The sequence below is a fragment of the Pteronotus mesoamericanus genome, unplaced genomic scaffold, assembly GCF_021234165.1.
Source record: "Pteronotus mesoamericanus isolate MK-2021 breed Mesoamerican mustached bat unplaced genomic scaffold, CSHL_Meso_final contig_272, whole genome shotgun sequence".
NCBI classification, from domain to species: Eukaryota; Metazoa; Chordata; class Mammalia; order Chiroptera; family Mormoopidae; genus Pteronotus; species Pteronotus mesoamericanus.
Genome location: NW_026555116.1, coordinates 571,475 through 589,918, shown reverse-complemented (window position 1 = coordinate 589,918; position 18,444 = coordinate 571,475). Strand labels below are relative to the sequence as shown.

Below are 18,444 nucleotides of genomic sequence, written 5' to 3'. Positions count from 1 at the left end.
AATCAGGTTTTGTAGAAGAAGACTTGATGAAATGGAAAATGCTCAAGTCAAGGTATATAATTCAAAGAAAGAATTATGATTCTAACTACAATAAAAATTGAAAAAATAATTTAAGATTTAGCAATATTATCTCACTACACAACTACCAACTTCATAGTTTTCTACTCTACATATTTTCTACATTTGGCACATAGTTCTTTTTAATATAAAATTTTAAATGCTGTTTTGAAAACAATATTTAAAACTCCAAACATAATAAAGATTGTGACAGTGAGGCTGTTTTTTTGAAATAGAACAGGAGTCGGTATAGCACATATAAAATAATCATTAAAGCTTCAATTTTAAAATTAAACATTACTAACTCACTTCAAGAATTCATTATGCAAAAGTCTATCTGAAAAAAATGTCTAATATTTTCTTGATTATCTTGACACTAACATTTTTATTAAGTGCTTTTAACATACAACACACTAGTTTCACTTGGGAGACAGGTTTTCGTACAAGATTCAGGTGCGTGGGAAGCAATGTGCACTCGCTGCACAGAAGTACACAGCTGAGTCTCCAGGTTGAGTGTTTTCGATGTGCAGGGAGAAACGTTTGTCTGTCTTATGCAAATCAACAGTGAGTCTTCCTTGCTTCATTTTATTCGTAGTTGAACGAATGTATGTAATGAGCTCTGGACCTTTTCCAGCCTCTTGCTTATACCATGGAAAGTAGTTTGACCCACTGTCTGAATAAGAACAGGTGATGACAGAGGTGTTTCCCTCCTGGACAGTCAGGGTAGGAGGTTGCTGGTCCACTTTCTCTCCTCGGCTGACACCTGTGCAGCAAGAAAAATTCAGAGAAAGGAGAAGAGTAACTAGATTAATATGTTTCAGGATTTTCTTTCTCTTTAGTAACTGAGGAAACCCAAATAAAGCCAGGCGTGGCTTCTGAAGAATATCCATTAATACAGTCTATTACCCATTCACGATCAACTCACAGTCCAGCTGCAGCCAAAAGAACAAGAAAAAGGCTCCAATGGATGTCTTCATTCTTCTTACTTAAGGTCAAACGTGGACCTGCAACCTACAGCCAGGGGACCTACTGCTGTTACCAAGTTACCTCTTTTTGTCTCTAACAATATGAAAATAAGCGTTTCTCACATTCTCTACCCAGCCAATGAGAAAAGGACTGTGCTTCTCTCAAAGTCTATTCCTTGACAATGCGCTGAAATGAACCCTTCACAAATGCTGCATCAGCAGAGGTGCACTGCCACCTTGTGGTCACATCTCGAACTACTGAACTAGCTGCTTAAATGTTACTTTACCCTGTGCCTAGGAGAGACTCAGACACAAAAAGACAGCAATGAGTCAAACAAATTAACTCTTAGATCAGAGATTATGAAAGAATGTAGAGATCAATATTCATATCTCTTAATACAACTGAGTCATTGTTAATATTTTGGAACGATGCAGGTGCTCTTGGTACTTATTCAATGATGACCTAGGTTTACATGTTTGAAACCAGGAAAATGCCGTGATTCACTCTCATAAACAAAGAAAATTTAAAGCCTTCCTTTTCAAGCTGTGGTACGTATGCGCAATGGGATACTAGTCCACCATAAAAAGGAAGGAACCCTTACTCTTTGACAGCATGGGTGGGCTTAGAAGGTACAATGCTAAGTGAAATTGGTTATACAAAGGAGGACCAATATCTTATTATTTCACTGATGTGGCATCTAGCCCTGGCTGCTGTGGCTCAGTAGGTTGAGCACCAGCCTGTGAACCAGAAGGATGCTGGTGTGAGTCCCAGTCAAGGCACATGCCTGTGTTGTGGGCCAGGTTCCCAGCTGGGGGGATACAAGGGGCAATTGATTGATGTGCCTCTCACACATCGATGTTTATTTACCTCTCTTTCATCCTTCCCCTCTTTCAAAAAATAAAGGAATAAAATCTTTTTTAAAACTTAATCATCACAGACATGTAGATTACATAGAGAATAGATCAAATATACCGTAAGAGCTATGTATGAGGCAGGGTGAGTACTTGAAAAAGCATGAGGACCACTCTGTAGAGTACATGATTTTCTAACACCTTGCTGCGCATCCGAATCTGATACAAAATAATATCATTGTAAATTTTAACTGAAAATCTGTTAAATAAAAAGTAAGGAAGAAACCTCTTCTTTTCAGCTAAACCTTACTTGTCTGTTATGAAGTAAAGCTTTTTCTTAAAGTAATACATAGGAAAAATCAGAGTATAAAGAAGACTATTGGATATTTCAAATACTATCCGAAACTCTGCTCCTTAAGCTGATTCTGTCTGTGACCATGATATTCCCAAAGAACAGATAGTAGCAATGTGGAAACTAGGAATCTTTCCCAGGATTGAGAGTAATTAAGAGTAAAGAATTGGATCTCCATGGTAAAGGAGCAGCGGCCTATCTTCCCTGAGTTATTAGGATTTCAACCATAGAAAACAGTTTGACCCACAGATTGTATTGAATTGAAGTGAGAAATCTTTTATACTCTAAGAAATGTATTCTAATGCTGTGTCTTATATTCCTCAACTTGTTGAACAATATAGCTTCTGAGAACACATTAGGCTACAGATTCTGAAAATAAAACCTCATGTGAGTTCATTCTTGAGGTAATTTCATTTTATCATCAAAATATATGGCCTGTCCTAATGTGTAATACTGACTCTAATCCTTAGTGGAACTTTTTATATAGTATAAGCCAACTTTCCCAGCGTGGACTCCTGCTCGCTGGCCATTGCTCTCTCGGATTCCACAATCCATCACTTTTCTTCCAAACGCCACTACAATTTTCTTCCTTCAAGACACTGGTAAAGTCTTTAAGACCTGTGAGTTTTCAGAATTATCTTTCTCTAACAATAACCCTTTCTCAATCACTTTACTTTCTTGATAATTTTGATCACCTGTGTAAGAATGAATCCTGGCACGCCTAAATATTTCCTGTGTTTGAAAAAAAAAATAATACAAGGGGGAACTGACCCTAAAGAACCGATCATTAGAAATGGTTCCTGGGACGCCAAGACTACTTAATTTCCATAAGTGGGAGCTCCATTCCTGTGATTTGAACTCTCCAATCCTCTGGAATTACAAAGAACAAATATAATCTCTCACATATCACACCCTTAAGGATTTAAAGACAGCTGTAGTAAAGAATATCAGTTCAGTATGTATTTATAAAGACACACTACACAATGTGTGTCTTTAAGTATGTACAACTTCTGAATTTTGGGGGTCTCCCACTGGCTGCCAGGTAAGACTTTCTCAAATCTTTCTCTGGGCATAGTTCCTTCTTTTTGAAGACAGATACTTAGGTAAATATTTGCACTTTTGATACATACAGCATATATAGCATATGAAAACGAGTGTTTCATTTTTTAACTACAGCATGAATACAGCCAGGCCTTGGACAAAATTGTCAGTTCTGTGATTCAGTCATAAAATATTGTCTTAGCTGTCATCCAAATGGTGGCCTGAAAAACATTTATTTAACCTCCTCAGGGACTGCCAGCTCCATGAGTCATCAAATTTCATTTATCATTTTGACTGACAACATGTGAGTTGTGTTCATTATACTCACATCCTGCTTTCAAGGAATGTCCGCTTGGGAAAATGAATTATTAGCAACTTCAACAAAAGTCCATAGAAATGCATCTGTGTGTTAAGACTGGCACCATCACCTTCGGCTTCCTCTTCCAGAAACCCAGGAGTAATGGGATGGTTTGCTGGCAGAATAACGGTGGCTCAGCCTGAGCCTTCTTTCCTGCTCCAGATGGGAGACATTTATACAAAATGGAAATCTCTATTCCGGTGATCAAATGATCGACTGTGGTTGTCCCAGACCCAAACTGTAGAGATCTAAGTGTCTGCACTTGAATTATACAGTTTCTCTTTGCTCAGAAATATGGTCCTGCAAAAAGGAAGCAGGGCAAATATTGCTTAAGAGTAAATAAGGAAGTCCAGTTTTGTCCAACTCCCAGTTAATTTATTATCTAATTATTTTATACTGAAATCTTGGATTTAGCTTCTGTCTTTGTAAAATTAAGTCGGCCTAACAGATATTTAAGGGCTCTTGGGGTTCTGAAATTATTTTCATACTATTTAACAAAGAATGTTTATTGAGGACTGGTTGTGCCCAGTGTAGAGTGGTGTGTGAGTGTTCAGAAATTGTCCTGCATCACGGAACCCCAGGACCTCTTTTATGTCCACTTGCAATCTAGTGGGTCTGAGGTTTCCCCTAACGAATCCTAGGGCCTCTTCAGTGGCAGAGACAGGGTTCAAGGCGGCTTCCTATCTCCGTTTTCATTTCTGCTATAAGAACAGTGAAGGCTCTAGGGGATGTCTGTGGTAAAAAGAGACTTTACCACTGAGTGCAAATATTATCACAGGAAGTGAGATGAAAGTGGTTCAATGGCTATTCATGGGCAAGCAGGATGTTCTTCTGGATACATTTCTTATATGTATGTCTATAACATGTCATGCTGAACCCACAAGAAAAATATAAGAAATCAAGAAACTCCATAACTGCTAGAACCTATAGGAGGAGAATGAGCTTATTAAGATGCAAAGCAAGAAACACTTTCTAGAACAACCTCATTGCATCAGGCTACCTGGCAATTCTCCTTGCGAGTTCATTTGGGGGTTCAAAATGTTCAGCCAGGCCTGGATATATTATTTTTGAGATCCAGTACAAAATGAAAATTTGGAATCTCTTACTCAAAAAAGGAGAGATATTAATTTGTGATTTGAATTTGCATTTCTCTGATCATTTGTGAGGCTGAGCTCCTTTTTCTGCCTCAGTTGGCCACCGGTATGACCTCTTAGGAGAAGTGTGGATTCAGGTCCTTTGTCCAATATTCAATGGGATTATTTGTTTCTTTGTGTTGAGCTGTTTGAGATCTTTATAAATTTTGGATATGAACCTCTTATCAAACATATCATTGGCAAATATGTTCTCCCATTCACTGAGTTGTCTTTTCAATTTGTTGATGGTTTCTTTTTCTGTGTGCCAATACTTTTTAGTTTGAGATAGCCCCATTTGGTCATTTTTTCTTTTCTCTCCCTTGCCTGAGGAGATCAGAAAAAATATATATATTGCTAAGAGAAATGTCCAAGATTTTGCTTCCTCTGTTTTCTTCCAGGATATTTGTGGTCTCACAGATGCCAGAAAGGCTCTCATCCATAAACCCACAAATGACAAGCATTGGCGAGGACATGAAGAAAAGAGAACCTTCTGGCACCTTTGGCAGGAATGCAGACTGGGGAAGCAACTGTGGAAAACAGGAAGGAATTTCCTCAAAAATTTAAAAATGGAACTGCCTATGGCCCACAAATTCCACTCGGAAAATAAATCCAAAGAAACCCAAAAGGCTGATTCAAAAGAATGTATGCACCCCTTGGTCACTGCCGCTCTATTTATAATAGCCAAGACTTGGAGCGGCCCCGGAGCCCATCAGCCGCTGAGTGGACACAAAAGCTGCGCTACCTTTAAACAACGGAATACGACTCAATCATAAGAAAAAGGAAATCTCACCTTTGTAACGGTATAGATGGACCTACAGGTTATCTAATGAATAAAATAAACAAACAAAATAGAAACAGATTCATAAGATACAAGGACCAGACTGACAGCTGTCAGAAGTGTGGGGAAATTAGGGGCTGGGTGAAAAACGTGATGGATTAAGCAAAAGAAAAGTCATGGACACAGGCAACAGCATGGTGATTACCAGAGGGAAAAGGCTGTGGGGGAAGGTGGAAGAGGGTAAATGGGGTAAATGGTATTGGAAGGAGACTATACTTTGGATGGTGAGGGCAAAATGCAACATGCAGATGATGTGTGAGTGGTGGGCCCATAAAGAAAGAAGTTATATATAAAAAATGATGTATTTCCTCTTCCATGTTTAAACTTTACTCACCTTTGAAGTACTCTTCATTTAATGCAACATCCTAACAAGGTGTTTTTTTCCCACGGCTCAAGTTTTTGAACTCTTGATTATGATAACTTTAAGTGTTTCTGACATTTATTCTCTTTTATGAGCATTTTGTTACAGATGAAATCTATTTCACATTTTCTATATCTTCCTGAGAATCTAATTTAGCTCTCTGTGTCCTTCATATCACTGTATTTTCTTCTTTTTAAGTATATTTTATTGATTATGTTACTACACTGGTTCTGATTTTTGTTGCCCATTTATATCCCTCCTCCCTGAACTGCCCGCCCATCTTCCGCAATTCCACCCACTTCGTTCATGTCCATGGGTCGTACATCAAGTTCTTTGGCTTCTCTATGTCTTACTATTCTTAACCTCTCCCTGGCTACTTTCTACCTACTGATTATGCTTCTTATTCCTGTACATTTTTCTCCCATTCTCCATCTCCTCCTCCCCACAGATAACCCTCTGTGTGATCTCCATTTCTGTGATTCTGTTCCTGTTCTAGTTGTTTGCCTAGTTTTTTTGTTTTTTAGGGTCAGTAGATGATAGTTGTGTTTATTTTCATTTTACTGTTCATAACTTTTGCTCTCCTTTTCTTACGTAAGTCCCTTTACCGTTTCATATAGTAAGGGCTTAGTGATGATGAACTCCTTACCTTTACCTTGTCTGGGAAGCACTTTACCTGCCCTTCCATTCTAAATGACAGCTTTGCTGGATAGAGTAATGTTGGATGTAAGTCCTTGCCTTTCATGACTTCAAATACTTCTTTCAAGCCCCTTCTTGCCTATGAGATTTCTTTTGAGAAATCATCTGATACTTCATGCGCACTCCTTTGTAGGTAACTCTCTCCTTTTCTCTTGCTGCCTTTAAGAACTTCCCCTTATCTTTAATCTTGGGTAACTTAATTATGATGTGTCTTGGTGCGTTTCTTCTTGGAACCAATTTCTTTGGGACTCTCTGAGCTTCCTGGACTTTCAGGAAGACTATTTCCTTTGCCCAACTGGGGAAGTTGTTCTTCATTATTTCTTCAAATAAGTTCTCAATTTCTTGCTCTTCCTCTTCTCCTTCTGGCACCCTATGATTCACATGTTGGAACATGTAAAGTTGTCCAGAGGATCCTCAGCCTCTCCTCATTTTCTTGAATTCTCGTTTCATCATTCTGTTTCAGTTGAATATTTATCTCTTCCTTCTGCTCCAAATTGTTGATTTGAGTCCCAGTTACCTTCCTTTCACTGTTGGCTCCCTGTATATTTTCCTTTATTGCACTTTGTATAGCCTTCATTTCTTCCTTCATTTTGTGACCAAACTCAATCATCCTGTCAGCATGCTGATTACTAGTGTTTTAAACTGTGCATCTGATAGGTGGTCTATCTCCTCATCGCTTAGTTCTTTCTCTGGAGGTTTGATCTGTTCTTTCATTTGGGCCGTATTTCTTTGTCTCCATGCGCCTGTTACACTGTAAGCGGCAGAGCCTTAGGTATCCTCCAGGGCAGGGCAACCTCTTCGCCGCCTTGTGCTGCTGTCCATGCGGGAGGGGTCAGAGAGGAAACGGTGATTCTTGCTCGGCTCTTGTCTGGCTTTGAGTCATTTCCCTCTGCTGCCCACAAGCAGGTTTTGCCCTTTCAGGTGGTGATTCCTAGGAGGATAATTTTCTGTATGTTCTAGGACCACGTGGGCTTCTCCTACGAACACTCCTGTGAGCCTGGGAATTTCTCCCACTGCCACAAACCCCACGGATATGTCCAGCCAGAGGTTTTGAGTTTTTTGTTTCCTATCCTAAAACCCTGAGTTTTGCTGTCTGTCTCATTCCCCAGTTGTTCTTCCTGGCTTTTCCATGGACCATGGGAGAACACCTGGTCAGCCAGACCCTGCCGCTCCCGCATACTCCACAGCTTTGCCACGTGTCCTCCCTGCCCCAGCTACCCTTTTCTGCCCCTCCTGTCAGTCTGGATGAAAGTTTCTTTAATTCATTGGTTGTCAGACTTCCATGCAGTTGGACTTTCTGGCAGTTCTGGTTGCTTTTTGTTTTTAAATTGCTTCTTTATCCTTCTTTTGGTTGCACAAAGAAATAAAACATTTCTACTGATGCTTCTATTGTAGCTGGAACTCTAAAGTGCTTCTACAGTTTTTTTGTTTCGCTTCTTCTATAATGACAAAAAAAAAATTTCCCTTTCAGGACTTTTTTCATCCAGGAAAGCAAAAAAAAAAAAAAAAGGTGCTCATGGCAAGACCCAGTGAGAAGGGAGGGTGAAACATGGGGGTCAGGCCACTTTTCATCAAAAGCTGCTGGCCATTCAGTGCAGCGTGGACCGGAGCACTCATAGATCACCCATTATGAAACAGGTAAACATGATGGAGTCCTCACAAAAAATCACTGAAGCCGAATGCAGACCCTCACAACAAGGCAAGTGTGTACACTGACAGAGATGGGTTCCTAGAACACTCACTCAGTGGGGAAAGCCTGTCCTACAAGGGTCCTGCCATCCATATATTTCCTGGTTTATTTGGGTCCCCTCACCTCATATTATAGAATTGTACATAGGAAACGTATATAATTTTATTGACCAACTTAACCCCAAAATTCAATTCATGAAAAAACTACGTAAAAAAGAAGGGAAAAACAGTCACTAGGTCATGTTTTCACAGGAACCACTTTTCAAAATTCTTCAACTCCTCAGGCAAGTTAGTTTCATGTAAGTGTGAGTTTAAAGTATTAAAACTGTACTTTTTCTGTCATTTTAGGGTTACAGAAATTTAAGAAAAAGCCACAGAGATTTCCAATGCACCTCCTGCCCCCACACACCCACAGCCTCCTCTATTATGAACTTTCCCCACAACAATGGTGTATTTCGCACAACTCATACACCTACATTGATCACCCAAACCTCACAGTGAACGGGAGGGTTTACTCTTTGTGTTGTACATTCTACAGGTTTACACAAATGTATAATGGCATGTATCCATCACGAGAGTATCATCGAGATGAACTTCAGCGACCTACAAATTCTCTGTGCTCTTCTTCGTCTTCCCTCCTGCTCCCCTCAAACCCAGACAACAACTGGTCTTTTTACTGTCTCCATACTTGTGCCTTTTCCAGAATGACATATGGTTGGAATCATACAATATGCAGCTTTTTCAGATTGGCCTCTTTATTCAGTAATAAACATTTAAGTTTTCCTTATCTTCTCATGGCTTGATAGTTCATTTCTTCAGTACTAAATATTAATACACTTTTGGATGGACCACTATTTATCCATTCATCTAATGGTGGACATTTTGGAGGTTTCCATTTTATGACAACTTAGAATAAAGCTGCTAGAAACAACTATGGGCAAGTTTCTGTATGGAAATAACTTTTTAACTCCTTTGGGTTAAATCTCAGGAACACTGTGACTGGATTATATAGTAACAGTATGTGTAGTTTTGTAAGAAACTGGCAAACCACTTCATTAAAATATCCCTTACACAGTATATATATTTTATATATATATAAAAAATATAAATATATACTTTCATTTCGTAACAGTTGACCAAGAAAGTTTACTGCTCCCCGTGGCTGCACATCAACGCCCCAGAGTTGAAAGCACGAGCAGGCACAACAGGTGGTCCTGACAACGGCTTAGCCCACGCACCCCCTGCTGTGACCATGGACCTGAGCCCGCATGTGCTTCTCGCCTCTGTCCGGCTGCCCCATGTATCTCCAAGGCTCACACACATGTTGTGTCCATCTATGGGACTTCCCTTATACAACACAAGTACAGAGATAAAACTATGGAGAATGTCAAGAAAGGGATAACAGAATATTAAACCAAGGACAGGATTCCTTCTGCAACTGCACGGGTCACATGCCCAGGAAGCTGGATCTGCTCCCAGCTTCAGTGGATTCTCTCCATTTGCCTTCATCTTAATTTTTTGGGTCCTAGTCCTTCTATCAGTGTCCTATATTATAATAAAGACAGTGCAGCTTAGAATTCTACTGTTCCACGTGCAAGTTTCAACTTTACGTTTGGTGGAAGAAGTCTTACTCTCTGGCTACAACATATAAGGGTGTTTTGAGGGGGAGTCTTGGGAGCTCCCCGCATGCTTTCGCAAACCTGAATACGTTACAATAGCATGAGTCACAAATTCACTCAGGAGGCAAGGGAGAGTGATGGTATTGAAGAGAACAGAATGAAGATTTTCAGGAGCTCTTTCATACAAGGTGCTATCTAGGTGGGCCCTACATGTAATCCTCACACACTACTGGTGGGAATGTAAATTGTTGCAGCCTCTATGGAAAACATTGTGGAGGTTCCTCAAAAAGTTAGACTAGCACTACCACATGATCCCGCAATCCATCATCTGGGTATGTATCTAAAAATCTTGAAAACACTGATTCTTACAGATGTATGTACACCTAAGCTCAATTCAGCAATATTCAACAATAGCCCAGACATGGGAAAAACCTCAGTTTCTTCAATGAGTGGTTAGATAAATATTTTTGTTACATATATGCATTGGAATACTATTCCATAAGAGAGGAGAAAATACTGTCATTGGCAAAAATAAGGATGGATATCGAGAGTATCATGCTAAATGGAATGAGTCAGACAGAAATGGACAAAACTCACATGACTTCACTTGTATGGAGGACAAAAAATCGAAAGCAGCAAATGAACAAAAAATACGCATAGATAGACAACAATATGGCAGTGAACACAGAGAAATAGGCTTCAGAGGAGATTAGCCTCAATAAAATTAAACAAAATAACGGGGGTCAATTATATGGTCACCAAGGGAGACTAGACTTTTGGAGGTGGGCATACAATGCACTATATACAAGTGATGTAGTATGAAATTGTACACCTGAAACTGATATGATGTTATTAACCGATATCACCCCAATAAATTTAATTTTTAAAAATGACCTAAATGGATATTGTGTTACTGATGTGTATAAACATATCATGCAAATGTATGAACAACAATCATTTGAATTAGGTTATTTTAAAGACTGCTATACCAGGTAACTCAATTTATAAGCTCTCATGTCACCCCAACTTCACCAATTTAATCATAATGTTGACGTAAAGAAGTTCCTTAACCTCAACAACCCTCACTTTATCCATGCATAAAATGAGAGTACATATTTATAAGGTGCCATCAGTACTAAATAATATATGTAATAAGTTAAAGTGCCTTCTCCTCAATTAAATTATTTGTCTTCTCTTTGTTATATCCAGGAGTATAGAGCCTAATACAATCTATAAAAATTATTATACAACCTTTCTTCCTTTTTCCTTGATAGTACAACCATCTGCAGTTAACTGAAAAAAAGAGTCATCTCTTTCTACTTGTTGATCACCCTGTTTTTCTCCAAGCCTTTTCCAGCAGAATATTTGCAGGACATATATGTGTAATTTGCAAGGGGATATGTTTTCACACGAAATTAGATGTTAGCATCCTTATAATTTGTTTTCATTGTTTTATATTAAAGCTTCTTACATGTAAATTGGTTTTAAGGAAGAAATAATGCAAAATAATTTAAATTACAGTGCTAACGAGTCTTATTTTAGGACAAAAAGAGTTTGGAACATAAATTTGAAAACCCAGAGTAGTGCAGGGCTACTGTGGGGTCAACAGGCCTGTCGCATGGAAGGGGTGGAGCTGCAGGCCCAGCTGCAGTTTGGGTTCAGGCTGCACATCACCTGGGAGCGCTGTGCCTCCGCCGCACAGAAGTAAGTGGCTGAGTCTTCCAGCTGGGAGGTTGTGATGTGAAGGGTACTGTACAGGTCCTTAGAATGTATTGTGGAGCTCAGCCTTCCAACCTGTTTTGACTCTGAGGTCAAGTGAAATAGACTGCTGAGGCCACCACCAGGATTCTGTCGGAACCACTGCACTCGGTACACTGCGGTAGAAAAATTGCATCTCACGGTAGAGTTGCTTCCCTCCTGGAGGCTCAGGGCTGAAGGGCTCTGCTCCACCATCTGCCCTCTCACCCCTGCTTGGAAAGAGAAAAACACAAATGATACCACTGCGACAAACGAGGCAGTTTCCAGACTGGTAAAATAGCCCAAGAAACACCCAAGTGGGGCCATCTCGGAGCTCTGGGTCAGGTCTCCTCCTTCTCCCCCTGTCAGCTGTGGACACTCCCGTTCCGGGGCCCCATCTGGGACGGCCCCAACTCACAGCCAACCTGGGCCCACAGAAGCCACAGCAGGGCTGCCAGGTGTCTCTTCATGACGTTTTACCCAGATGTGGTGCCTCTGCCTTGCTCTAGAGGATGGAGAGTCGTAGGCCTCAGCAAAATGTGTTCCTTCGGTAATGTGCTCCACCGGACTCACCGAACACCAGTCACATCTGAGCTCTGTCACTCATCTGAAGGGCAACTCCACCCACAGTGGCCTGCGAAACAGCACAGTCATCTCTCCAAATTCTGGATAACAGTGCAGGAGGCTAAGGGGCAATACATACAATGTATGAAGATATACAGCTTTTTTTTCTTACCCTTAACGTATAAGATGTTTGTGGGATAATGTGTGAGAAATGGAAGATGATGAATCAGGAAGAGTCAGTGTCTCGGGTATAATGTGTGACCTAAAGAACCCTCGGTAGAGTAAACCGCTATTTCCCAAATTACATCTTTTGATAGAGATTTTGAGAATTCAGTTATGTAGGCATTATGATAAAAGAAAACTGATAGTATGTATTGTTTGTTGTGCCCAATAATCCATTTTTTAAATCTGTAGAGTTCTAGAAACCAAGACACACAGACACTATCTGTATAGAAAATGATTCCAACAAAATTAGCCTGATGAAAATTAGAATACTTTTGTAATGTCTACTCTGACCTCATTTCCACCTCTCCCATTCCCGTCCCCACCTAGGGCACCCTGCTGACCCACACGGCCAGTTCTGGTCCAACCACACTATGCTCGTCGAATTAAATATTGCTTCTCCCTTTGCTCCAGTTTTTCTTCTTTACCTTTTCTTCTGTTTTCTCTTTCTGTTTTTAATTTGTTCTTGTTCCTTCAACTTTCACAGACATATATGAAACAATAGGATATTTAGCATATTGGAATAATGCTGGCTCAGTGGGTTTGGTGAATTTTAGTCTTAATAATTAAAAAATTAAAAATAGGTTATTGAGGGGTTTTTTTGTTGAGCTTCCATGCTCTCGTGACCAGTAAATTCTCTCTCCTGTGACTCAGCACAGAGAATTATTCTCACAGTGCTTGGACAGCACATGGAGTCCAGCTCTGCAGTTTACATTAAGTGGCACAGCTGAAAAATGGAGCTGAGCTTCGCACAGACACTGTTAATCTTCTCCTCATCTTTGCTGTCTATAATTTATCCGGCTCACACGCTCACTGGTTTCCTTTCTTAAGGGCTTGCTCAACCCTCAGAACTATGATGAAGTTATTTTTTGTAAAGCTGCTTTGCCCCCTAGTGGGCCAAAACCAACGTTACAAAGGACTTTAGACCTGCTGACTCACCAGTCACACTGCCCCAGCCTCACTCACTCCTTGTTTCCTGATGGAGGAATGCAGATCCTTAGAAAGCAAAGTAACTCCCTACACTGAAAGGAGATAAAAAATGAACCAAATCCACCTGTATATGATTTTCTTGACCAATGTTAGCCCAATACATTTATTTTAAAAAAGAACCAAATGCTACTTTTCAAGTGTTAGTTCATGAAAATTATTTTTATAAAGATGTATTTATTTGTTTTTAGAGAGGAAAAGCGAAGGAGAAAGGGAGGGAAAGAAACGTTAATGCGCAGATGCCCCTACTGGGGACTTGGCCTGGAGCCCAGGCATGTGCCCAAGGCCGGAAATCAAACTGGTGACCCCTTGATACACAGGCCAGCGCTCCGTCCACTGAGCCACACCAGCCAGTGCTGACAATTAATATCTTAAAATAATTTCATAAATCACATCTTGTGCTTTTTTACCTGATTGCTTGGACTTAATTGTAATGCATCTGTAAAAGTTTATTGAACTTTTAGTGTAAATGAGGTCAATAACTAAAACTTAAGAACATATAAAAGATAATAACATCCAATGTACAGGTTCCTGGGGAAGACAGAAATACACATAACTACAACACAGTCAAAGACAATGACCCAAAGAGGATTGAAAACTCAGGGATAAGGTTCCAGAGAAAGAAAACGACTTATACCTGGGTGTTTGAACAAAGTCTTAGGAAGTACATTAGGAGCCATTTTCTTCTCTTCCACCTTATTGGGGCTAAAAATAAAGAATATGGTTAAACCTTTATAATGACTTATGACTATTAATTTTAGCAAGAGGAAGAATTCATGAATATATGAATTATTAAAAGTAATAACACATTATATATAGACTAAAACCCTTTTGAATACCAACCTTAATTCCCACTCTTCCATCACTTATCACTCTAATTCTTTCTTCCTCCTGACCAATTTGGAGTTGATACTTTTTGGTTTTAGTATTAAAAATTTAAAAATACAGAAAATATATAGTATTATCTTTATGTTTTATTATAATACAAACAGACATATTGTGCATACATTGCTGTGCCTTGTTTTGTATTCTCAGTAATAAATTTCAGCCTTATGTTAACACACAGATCTCCTACTGCTGCGGTATATCCCATATTGCAGATATGCTATTGTGAAAATAGCCTTTCTCCAAAGGACAAACTTAAAATGTTGATTTTTCCCTTGAAACACAATACTACAAATCTTTCAGAGCATTCACCCTTATTCCCATGAGCACATGATTCTCCTGGAGCAAAGACTAGGACGAAGTGGAGGAGCGAGCCCTGAGGATAGTGAGAGTCACTCCAGGCAGAGAGAGGGAAGATCGGGGACAAAGGCTCTGAGGGAGAAAGGAGCAAAGCCGTGTTCTGATTATTGTGTTGGATGGTTCTCTATTTTATGCTTCTAATGTGCTTTGGGACTATAGGAGCTGATTTGATACACTCTCTGAAATTACAGCTGGTGTGTCATTTGCTCAATCAGCCTTAAGGTCATTCTAAAGATAGTAACTCTGCAAGAGAAAAAGTAATCCAAAGGAAAGATATAGGAAGAGGAAATGTTATAGAATAATACACACAGAGAAACAATTTAAAGATAAAAGTCTAAGAAGAGAAAATGCTTTACTTTTTTAAAATCAGGAGACAGAAAAATGATTTTCCCCTTTCTCCAAGAGAACACCAAGTCAGTGAGCAAAGTCAACTCCTGCAAGGTGAGGTCTAGGAAAAAACACTACAGACAGGGTTTCCAAAACTTAATATTCAGATAGAAAATGGGTATGAAAGGAAAGCTGGCAGAGACAAAACAGTGAAGAGAAATAAAGATTTGTAGGAAAGGATGATATAAAAATTAAGAAAATTCTGTACGTTTATATGGCAAAGAATAAAGAAGCCAAGTGTCCATACCAGCTATTACATTTTTATCGGTGGTCCCGCAACACTCATTGATTGACAACTCGGAATCTTTTAAGAACTCTCTATAAAAGCATACTTCTAAACTTTCTCAAAATATGTCAGAGAAGATGAAAAACCCTCATGATAGATACTATGGGCAATATTATTATGCAAACTCTTCAGTAAAAAGTTGAACCCAGGCAGGTTTCAGGGTTCTCACTTATATATCTCATTTTATTACTGCGAGGGCCAATTTTAATATCTTATTATATAAAATATAACATGAAAAAAGTTTGGAGGCATGCAATATCTTAAACATTTTAATACTTTATCTATTTTTATTTCCATGTTCTAGTGCATTATTTCCTAAATGAAAACCTTCCTTTGTATCCATTGTATTCAAAATCCTTGTATCTATAGAAGTCTAAATTCCCTAACAACTCTATAAATGTGCTCAAAAGATTGGAAATTTGTATTAAGTGTACTGCATATTTATGTTCAATAACAAAATCCACCAGAGGGGATCACACAGTCATAGAAACTCAGCAGCCTGAGTTTGTGCTCAGCTCCCCCTGCAGTTTCTGTCACTGTGTCATTCAGAGCACAGAAGTATGTTGCCGAATCTGACTCTTGGACTGAGGCTTTCTCCAAGTGGAAGGAATTTGGTTTTTTGCGATATGTGGCTTCAAAACCTTTGTTGCTTCCTTTTTCATCGGCCCTCGTGGCTCTCAGGAGGAGCTGTAGGCCTTCTCCAGGATACTGAACATACCAGAAGAGAGTGGGATAACCTGGGGCTTCATAGGAGCAGTTCAGAGTCAGGGAATCCCCTTTAAGCAGGATCACTTGGCCTTCCGTCTGGGTCACTGAGTCTCCACGAGTTTGTCCTGGGGAAAATTAAAAGAAAAGTCTGTCACCTTGGTCATAAAGCTCTTAAATGAAATCAAAGTTAAAGAAGTTGCTCATAGAAGAAAGAATCCATTCTTAAGAGACATGTTACTTACCAAGCACTAAGAGTACCACAGTCACTAAGCCTGGGGCAGAGTTCATCTCCGCAGTGTTGCCTGAATAACGTTCTTGACACTTCACATGGGGGAATGTTGGACTCACAGTGAAATGCTAAGTCAAAGCCTACATTTCACCAGGAAATGTGTTGATCTTAGGAAGCATCACCCCCTAGTGGACAGGGACTGACATGGGATGAATGTGTTTTAGGTACCTCTCCAAATAGCGGTATGTTCTCATCTCTAACTTTATTTATGAAGCACATTCTGTCTTCAGGTGATGCTAAAAATCTGAGCAACTGTCCTCAGCTGTCAGGGGGTTTTTTTCTCCAGGACAATACCTGACATTGAAGTACTTTAACATAGCAGGCAGGGTATTTCTGTAGTCAGAAGACATCGATTTTCTTGAGCATTTTTAATATAGTACATTACCTTCTCATGTGCCCACTATGTTCCTGCCTATAATCCACGGAATGTAAGAAAATGGATGCGGTTGAAATCAGAGGAAGTAACACAAAGTCTAGTTGTGATTAATTATTAACTTTTCATCACAGTACCCCAACAAGAACAGTGACTGACATTTCTTACATGTCTAGTAAATATTTGTAACAATAAACAGAAATAAACAGTTTTTCATTGAAGATTCACTACTACATGACATACAGTATCTTCTCAGTCCTCATATATTGTCCATTGTAAAAAATGCTATCTTTTTAATAAAATTTTTCAGGAGAAAAATCATAAGTGAAGTTACTACTCAATAAAGAGAGATCTTAGATCAATATCTTAATCTTCCACTATTTTGTTCCTTCCAAGATAAGATAGCTAACCAAAGTGAGTCAAGCAAGGAACACTAATTTTATAGCCTTAATGCAGGTTCAGTGTCAAAAATGTTTTCTACTACCAGCTATCTGCCATCTTCTGTGGCCAAACTTTAATTGTTTAATTTCTCCCACAGGTAGAGAACCTCAGAGATGTGGAAATGCATGAAAACCAGGAGCACAAGTTGGAACTCTCTTCTTTTCACCTATCAAATTATTAATGATATATCTGCTATTATTCATACAATAGCTAATAAAGGAATCAATGTAAGTGATTTAAAGTTACACATTCTTGGATGTCAACATAAATTTCCAGAAACATATTTTCCATGATTGAGATCCACTGAAATGAAAATTTTAAAAGCTACCCAGGTAGTTTTGTTACAGTAAACCTGGTACCCACTTACAAGGTTTCATTTGGGATAACTGTCCTAGACCAAGGCGATCCTCTTGATCAAGGAGAAAGTTCTGAGGTCTGCATGGGGAAATGTCCCTATGGCAACACAAATTGTGAAAACTTGCCCTTTCTTTGAAGTGCCAGAGAAAAAGTAAGCACTTCTTTAGTCACTTTCTATGTCCATTCATTTCATAAAACAAAACCAAGAATTACTGAGAATTTGTCTCCATGTTCCCGCCACTACTTTCCTCTGCCGCACCCACCCCCGCCTCCCTTCCTCAATACCTCCCCCTTTGGCTTTCTTTATGGGTTCTTTATACATGTTCCTTGATTTGACCCTTCCTCTTCTTTTCCCTGTTACCCCATCTCTCCTTCCCTCTCGTCATTGTCAGTCCCCATTCAGGGCACATGCCTGCGTTTCAGGCAAGGTACCCAGTGGGAGCACATGTGAGCCAACCACACACTGATGCTTCTCTCCCTCTTCCTCCCTCCCTTTCGCTAAAAATAAATAAATAAAATTTTTTAAAAACTTTTAAAAAACACATTATTTAAAGCCAATGAGAGCCAAAAGAAGGAACATTTTGCATTTTGTGTGGCACAAGAAAACTTGTACAGCATGAAGTGAACGTCTTTTATCCCTGCTCTCCCATGCCTGCTTTCAGGCAACATCTTTGTCCCAAGTTACTTTGCATATTGCATGATTTTACATAAGTGGAATTATATGTCCTCTTCTGTCTGGCTTCTATCTCTCAGCATAATTATTTTGAAATTCTTCCATGGTCTCACAAGTATCAATAGTTCATTCTGTTTTGTTGCTGAGGAGTTTCCATCATAAAGAGATAAAATAATTAGTATATTTTTTTTTAAAATTTATTTACTTTTAAAAT

The 18,444-nt window shown here is 39.2% G+C and overlaps 1 protein-coding gene across 1 annotated transcript; it reads right to left on the bottom strand.

The window, feature by feature from the left end:
- Positions 1–11,563: 11,563 nt before the first annotated feature.
- LOC129071919 (T cell receptor alpha chain MC.7.G5-like) lies at positions 11,564–16,421 on the bottom strand. The gene is made up of 4 exons (XM_054575278.1): positions 16,340–16,421; positions 15,919–16,222; positions 11,960–12,114; positions 11,564–11,835 (listed from the first exon to the last, which is right to left on the bottom strand). Exons 1-4 carry the CDS (start codon positions 16,383–16,385, stop codon positions 11,564–11,566), a joined length of 777 nt encoding a protein of 258 aa, XP_054431253.1. The 5' UTR covers positions 16,386–16,421.
- Between the last annotated feature and the right edge of the window lie 2,023 nt (positions 16,422–18,444).

Excerpts from the sequence above, each read along its gene's own strand:
- LOC129071919 (XM_054575278.1), bottom strand. The coding sequence starts at position 16,385 with ATGAACTCTGCCCCAGGCTTAGTGACTGTGGTACTCTTAGTGCTTG. Across the intron at positions 16,223-16,339 it reads TGTGGTACTCTTAGTGCTTG|GACAAACTCGTGGAGACTCA; the intron begins GTAAGTAACATG and ends AATTTTCCCCAG. Across the intron at positions 12,115-15,918 it reads CTGAATGACACAGTGACAGA|GAGTTGGGGCCGTCCCAGAT; the intron begins AACTGCAGGGGG and ends CAGGTTGGCTGT.